Raw genomic sequence first — 7632 nt, forward strand, 5'->3', positions numbered from 1 at the left:
GTGCATAGGATTATTAAATACTGGTAACTCCATTCTCCACATATCCCCATTTAACAAGAATGTCGAAGATAAATATAGTATGAGTGCTTCACAAGCTAAGTGATGAGCACCATAGAAAAGCCCCAGATGAAATCATTCTGTCTTCAGAGCAGGGTTTGAATAGTGTGCAATAAATAAGGCATGGAGCCACACACTAAACAATGAGGATAAAAGAAAATCTTAGAAATGAAGGGCTAGAAGGAATCTTGAAGTTATCAAGTGCAGCTGCTCATTAACTGAGCACTATCCATCAAAGCGCATATGCACCAGGGGGCCAAATTAAGCCTGCACAGATATAAAATGACCTTTGTTCTATCAACCTATCTTAAAATAGCAGTGTACATACTGTTCCAAACACTCTTCTTCCTCACTCCACCCTCTAATGAAAAGCCCAGGCTCCTTCTTTTGAGTCTTTATCTTCAGTTAAAACCAACTTCAACATCCTGTTTCTTTAGTCCCCTACAATTTATACCCATTTTGGGAAATAATGGTGAACATACAGGAAGACATTCCATAGAGGGGCTGGGGATAATTATCCTGAAAGAGAACTAATTAAAATCAGCTTTCAAAGTGGTAGCCATGTTAGTCTGTATTAAAATCAGTTTTTCATTCAGGATCTCTAGAATCTAATTTCCTGGAAGCTGGCTCACATTAGTAATCAAGAATCCTTTCTCTTAATCCTTGTTTTTTCAAAACAAGTTTGTAAGTTTCTTTAATTCTACTAAATTTAGCTTGCTTTTTAAAATGATTGAAGGTATGCCTACATTGCAATCACCGGGTGTGATTGCGCCTTCATGGAGGTATACCAGAGTCAGCTTTAATCTAGCTAGCTCCAGTACTAGAGCAGTGAAGCCATGGCAAAACATGCTTCAGCATGAGCTAGTCATGCAAGTAATCACCCAGGGTTCCAGGTTGGTTTGTACAGCCCACGCAGGAGTATACCCTCTTGTAGCTTCAGTGTTCCGGGTACACAAGCTAGGTAAATTTTCTCTTAGTCATGAACTTCCATATAGTTACGAGATCTAAAGGCATCATAACTGGCGTCTTCAAACCAGTTTTGATACAACCAGCGTTCAACTTGTTCCCACATACTGTAAAATATTTAGAAGCACAATGGAGCAATTTACTTAATTTGAATTTATTCTCAGATTCTCAATTATTGGTACCTTAAGTTTTTTACTATACTTGCCCATTTGTTTTGGCAGGAAATAAAGATGATCATTTTTATCTTGAGATTCCACCTTAAATTTTAACATTTTGGGAACCTTAAATTTATCTAAGGGTTCTATATATTTCCAGTTGTGACTTGACTGTTACAGAAGTGAGGTTGACTGAAGGTCATATTGCTGCTTCTGAAGCTTCAGGAGTGCTGGTATTTTTAGGTTATATTGAACTGTGTAACCTGTCATTGCCAATGCTCTCATTACAAATGCTTACTTCAGTTTGATGGCTCCCTCTAGGATTTTTTCTTGCAGAGTATACACAAGATGGCAGCACTAATTGGTGGATTGTGAATGTATTAGAATTACATAAATTACTGTGTTTAATTCTGTAGATGACCAAAGTTCTTTATTTTTAAGAAATATAAAGAATATTAAATATAAAACATTGATTAAAATTTTATCACTTGGCTTACAATTAAATCTGATGGCACAGTACCTCTGCCTTAAGAAAAAGGAGTACTTGTGGCACCTTAGACTAACCGATTTATTTGAACATCCGATGCATTATTATTATTGATGCATCCAATGAAGTGAGCTGTAGCTCACGAAAGCTTATGCTCAGATTGGTTAGGCTCTAAGATGCCACAAGTACTCCTTTTCTTTTTGCGAATACAGACTAACACGACTGCTACTCTGAAATCTACCTCTCTCTTGTTTTTCTGTTTGGCCAGAGATGATGTTCACCATACAGAGATCTAGTTTTAAAGTTTTTGTTTGTGAAATAAAGTTAATCGTATGAAAATAAAGTTATACAATAAGGAGAGGAACCATTATTTAACCACTGGTACAAAATAGATTATCTGGTACTAATACATCAAATGGAACTCTTATTAGTACAGTAGTTAATTTCAATTGCTGTTTTTAATTTAGGAAAAGGTCAATATTCAAGAAACGTTTTTTAAAATCTGTCTCGCTAGATTAAGCTCAAAATGTAGTCACTGGCTATTAAGCACCTAAGAGTATGAGACACTCTGAAATACCTTTAGTCCCAGCAAGTTATTCAGTTTGGAAAACTGGTTGCTTTCTGACTAGACCACACTATATTTAAAAAAAAAAAACTTCCAGAAACATTTTAAATAAGTGTCTTTGTACATACTTCCAGAGTCACCCATTATCTGTCATAAACAGCTTTAGGTATAGAGAAAAATATTTTTCTGCCAATATTTGTTCAGTGGTACTAGCAAAAATGCTGGTGAACGTTCCTCAAATTGTTCTGTTATGGACACACGCACACTACTCAATTTGTACTAAGTGAGATTAGACAAAATTCTACTCTAAATATTAAACCTTTTCTGTATGATCATTTAAATGTATTAATTCACAGTAGAAAGCCAGAAAATGTATTCCCATTTGACTGACTAGTCTAATTATTCTTACATCTGCACACAAACTTTCAAATTAACCAATCGCTGTAGGTAATCCGTTTACCTTAAGGTACAACTTCAGTGGTAGCCCTGTTTTGTTCATGAAGGAGATAAAATTGTGATATTTAATGTATTAACATTGTTTCCATTGTTCTAATAAAGACATTCATTGAATGGTGCTGCTTTCCCAATGCATTCAGTTGATCAGCAGGAGAACAGCCAGCTCACCTCCTTATGAGACTGGTTTTAATCAGGCCATTGGTATACTCCCAGCAAATGTGTTACACAGAAATCTTAACCCAATTCTTAAATACTGGAAATGTCTAATTTTTCACAAAATCCCATTGATTAAGACTTGCATCTTGCAGTTATTTACTAAAATCCCTTCTATTTTCAGTGTGGCCTTTGTTCCAAAAACTGCCCCTAAATACTCACTGCCCTTGATCACAGTCTTCCTTAGCCAGATTATTCAGATAAAATAAACATCTGCAGTAGGAACGGTCAAAAACAGTGCTCTCCAAATCAGAAATGTAACCGATTAGTCATGCCGAGTGAGAAACTACAAATGCACAACCTGCATCATTTTTATGATCACATTCCTCATTCCAGATATCTTGAATTGGTTTTTGAAAACTAATTCTTTGTAATCTATCAAATTGCTATTGTGAAGTACTTGTTCTTCATAGAAATGTATAGTCCTCAATATGCAATCCACATTAATAAATTACTACTTTTTTCTCCAGAGTTGAGGTCTCACAAGGAAAATGACTGAGCCTGTTAAAGTCTAGATGTGCACTTCATCTTTTGTAATTTAGTCTCTTCATAAAATGACATGGGTCATCATGGAGGTTTTGAAGCAGGACTATGTTATGTTCGCTCCTGCCCCCCAAAATTATATTTTTACAGAAGTGTCCTTGCTGGAGGAAATTAATTCTGCATACTTTCCTATTCAGAATGATTTATACATATTACTAGCCAACACTTTTTTTGCCATTTACTCAACAATTCATTGTATCTTACCTTTATAAATGAGTCTCAAATGTCCAAACATAATAGGATGAAGTTTTATTTTTTACTCTTCTGTGCAATAGATCACTTCTTGAATGTTCCCTTTGAAAACTAAAGGCTTAAAATGTTCCTTATGTGATAAGTTGAATAAAATCTTGAGTAGTTCGTTAGTCTTGGTAATCCCTTTACTTCTGCACTGATTTTCTGTCTTTTGTGACCTTGCTGACTAGAAAATTAAGTTCTTGTTTCTCGTAATGTTGTTCATCTGAATGTTTTTATTCTGCTGTCAAACTGACTGCCACTAGTACTAATTTCATGCCCAATTCTGCCCTCCCCCCATGTTAAGTAGTATCGCTGATTTCAGTCCAGTGTTGTTTGCACTCATTTTATTTGAAAATAATTCCTATTTCCTATATTTACCACAATATATACGGTACAGTTGTTGCTAGTAGCCAGTCTGTTAGGTGTACTTGAGGGTATATGGAGTCCTCTTATATATTAGGATACTCTAAATAAATTATTCTTGTACATAGTTTGAAGTTGCACAAATCCTGATGCTACTACTTGAATGAAGCTTAACCTCTCAAAGGAAAGCTGTAGTGAATATATACCACTGTAGTTATTATCTGAGTGATTTAGAAATGTTGCTTTTTCACTATTCCCATGGTAAAACAGTACTGTTGTCTCAATGAAAGCTGTTGCATCACAGATACCAGATTTCCTAGCAGGAAATCCTGTCTTGTAACACTTAAATAGGAATTGTATTTAAGTCAATTTAAGTGCATTAGCAATTTTTAAATCTTTTTTTTAATTACCTTATACCAACATTGAAAGATCTTCCTCCTTTTTCTTGTATGTAAATCCAGAGTTTTCATGATGTTGCTTTCAGAAGATGTCAAGAGATGCTGGGATTAAAACATGTAGAGCTCTGGCACCTCTCCTATAATGGTCAACTGCAGTGGAGACAAGATCCCATAATAATTTATTTTCCTGTAAAGGGAAAGACCAGCTGTAGATGGTCTCAATTATGGCTTCATGCTCAGACTGAAGAGAGACCCCTGGTATCTTGGAAGAAAATGGGCCAGATGATTTCTAAAGGATAGAACAGAAAGGGGAGGATCTGAATTTGACTGAGTTGGGAGTCCTGGGAAATGCTCAAACCTGCTGCCTCAAAAAAGTCAGACTGAACAGAAGGATTTCTGCCTTTTCGGTAGAAGTTTAGGGTCTCCCTGGCTGCCTGTGTGTGCGTGAGAGAGAGAGAGGGGATGACTAGGAGACATCCCTTCCCCTTCCACTCACAAAACTGAATGCACTGTCAACTAGGTTCAAACTATTGTTCTTGCACATTCGCACCTTGTAGTAGCACTAGACTGCCCTCAACAATATAAATCTCCTTAAGATTATCCTCCTTCATACATGGAAACCATGACTGGCATTAGATGTGCTTCCAAGTTTTTTGGGGGAAAAGACGAGATGTATTCAAAGTAAAAATGTGGCTTTTTTTCAAGTACAATTAATTCCACAACTGTTATTGCTTATGGATGAGGATTTTAATGCTTGTAGCAGTATAGTTTGGAGCCTGAAGCATGTATTCAAAATCAAAAAGTATATCTGGAAAAATTAAATCTCCCAATATCTATGAGAGACCACATAGGAGAAAATTACCTAGTTTGTGTTCTTTTCGAATAATAGTAATTTTCAGTTGGTTCTCTTTGTTCTTTCCTCTAAACTTCAGCTTTTGTCAGGAGTGACAAGCCCAAACTATTCAGGGGACTGCAAATCAAGGTGAGTAGCATTTTTTTAACCACATTTTAAATTCTGGCTTTTAAGAGGAATTAAACCCACTTGAAACCTGTCCTTTCACACAGTGTTTAGTACTTGCTTGTCAAATAAACCTGTATCCTATACAAACTGTTTATTTAAGAATAAGAATCCAGTTCAGGATGGATGCTAGGCACTGTTTTCAGTGTTGGAGCAAATGCTGATAAAAAGCATCAAGGTTTTTTAAACTTAAAACTTTTACAATCTGACTTATTCCCTAGCAGGAATGACTATATTTTCCTAAATTAAGATTGAATTTTTAAATTAGCATAACCTCCCCCCACCCCAAAAAAAAAAAACCACACACACACGCACTACTATGCTTAGATTTCCCAATACAATTTGCATGGCCCAAATTAGATAAACTTTGCACTTTAGTGCTTTATGGTATTAAATGTCATTGAGTTTTTTTTGGTTTAATTTTAATTGATTTTTATACCTGCATGTAAAAAGTAATTCAATTTGAAATTGGTATTTCTGCAATTAAGGCATTTAATTTAAAGCTGATTTGTGGAGGGTGAGGGGGAGAGGTAGGAATGTGATTTCCAAACAGAAGATAACTAACCTTCTCTTTGTGCAGTATGTGCGTGGTTCTGATCCTGTACTAAAGTTGCTGGATGACAGTGGGAACATTGCTGAAGAACTGAGCATCCTCAAATGGAATACAGATAGTGTAGAAGAATTCCTAAGTGAAAAACTAGAACGCATATAAAATCTTGCTGTCAGTCCTTTCCTCACATTTGATCCTGATTATCTTCTGAGATAAAGTGTGCTATACCCAGCAAATCATTCCAGCTTCTATATTAATTTTAAAAAGATCATATTGTATGGTACTAAATAATTAGAAATTGAAGCTTCAGCACAGCATACATCTGACAAGTTGGCAAGCTGAACAAATAGTTTGTGCTAGTACATATCAGCTCTTTGTGTTTGTAGCAATGCATTTCATTAATGATAAACTCAGTTAATTATGCAAATTCCTGAGTTTGTTGTAATTTGACCAGTTTTTACAAACTTTTAAAACTAGCTGGCAGTTCCAAATAATTGAGATAATTACCATGCTTTTTGTATGTTGCTTTTCTGTGTACAGGAAGTCATAATCAAATGTGAGATGTACTCTGCCTCCAAAAAGATTAGTCTGCTAGTCCTCTCTCGCATTTTGTATTTCTCAGCTGTCCTTTTTATAGACATGTTATTTACAGTTTATAACAAATGCCTGGTTCTGAAAGTTTTGGGAGTTTGGTTATGATGGAAGAACTCATGATTTGGAGTGATTGTAGAACATGAAGTAGGTGCACTTTAGTGAAGACTACATAGAAAACCTCTAAGGCATGTGTAAGTCTGATGTTAGGTGTACTTTACACCAAGTGTTTTACTTTACTACTGTAGATCTGAGTTCTTAGAATATAAAGTGTTTTGAGATGGCAATAAATTACTTTCACAAATCTCTTGGATATGCTTTTTATTTATTGAATTTATAAAGCTTGTTTCCTTTTTTAAAGGATCTATTTTCCCTTTTTAATCAACTCATTACTGTGAACAGAGAACAGATACCTGTACACACAGTATACTGAGACCCAGTGTGAATTGTCAGTTTTGCTAGTTGAGTGAATACATACAATAAAATAAGGATAACTTATGAAACATGGACTTATTTTATATTGAAGCTGAAGTTTAAGTAACAAACAAATCTCTCCCCTTACCTCATCCATCCAAAAACCTTAAAAATCTGAAAATAAGTTATGTCCTCATGCAACCTTAACTACTACTTGACATAATTAAAAGAAAAAACAACTTCCTAGTTTTTTAAATACATCTTTGTATCTCAATGGATAGCTCAGAGTAAGGGAGAGAGCACTGCACCTGCCTGGAAATCAAAAGGAGAAATTGTGCAAAATGCTGTATTAATCTTGTATGGTGGTGGTGGATGGAATAGAAAGTTTGCTATCTGTAGCAAGAGGAAGTGAGGCAGAATCTGCTAAAATGAAGCATTTTTCAAATCAAGAGGCCTGGATAACTTGCATCCAACAGTCTTAAAGGAACTAGCTGTGAAGCACACTGAACCACTGACATTTATTTTGAACAATTGTGAAAAACTGGGGAAATTGTAAAGGCTTGGATTACTGCCAGCAGTTCAAATATTTGAAAAAGTTAAAAGGGATGACTGAGGGACCTAT

General features: G+C 35.4%; 1 protein-coding gene across 1 annotated transcript in view; it reads left to right on the forward strand.

Annotated features, from left to right (window-relative positions):
* SELENOF (selenoprotein F) overlaps window positions 1-6902 on the forward strand; it is a 36293-nt gene extending 29391 nt beyond the window's left edge. Inside the window, exons 4-5 of the mRNA XM_077824020.1 lie at window positions 5370-5419; window positions 6036-6902. Coding sequence (XP_077680146.1) covers window positions 5370-5419; window positions 6036-6167 — 182 coding nt within the window. The 3' untranslated portion in view covers window positions 6168-6902. The remainder of the gene's footprint in view (window positions 1-5369; window positions 5420-6035) is intronic.
* Window positions 6903-7632: the final 730 nt, after the last annotated feature.

This window comes from Eretmochelys imbricata, chromosome 8 (genome assembly GCF_965152235.1).
Source record: "Eretmochelys imbricata isolate rEreImb1 chromosome 8, rEreImb1.hap1, whole genome shotgun sequence".
In the NCBI taxonomy this organism is placed as follows: Eukaryota; Metazoa; Chordata; order Testudines; family Cheloniidae; genus Eretmochelys; species Eretmochelys imbricata.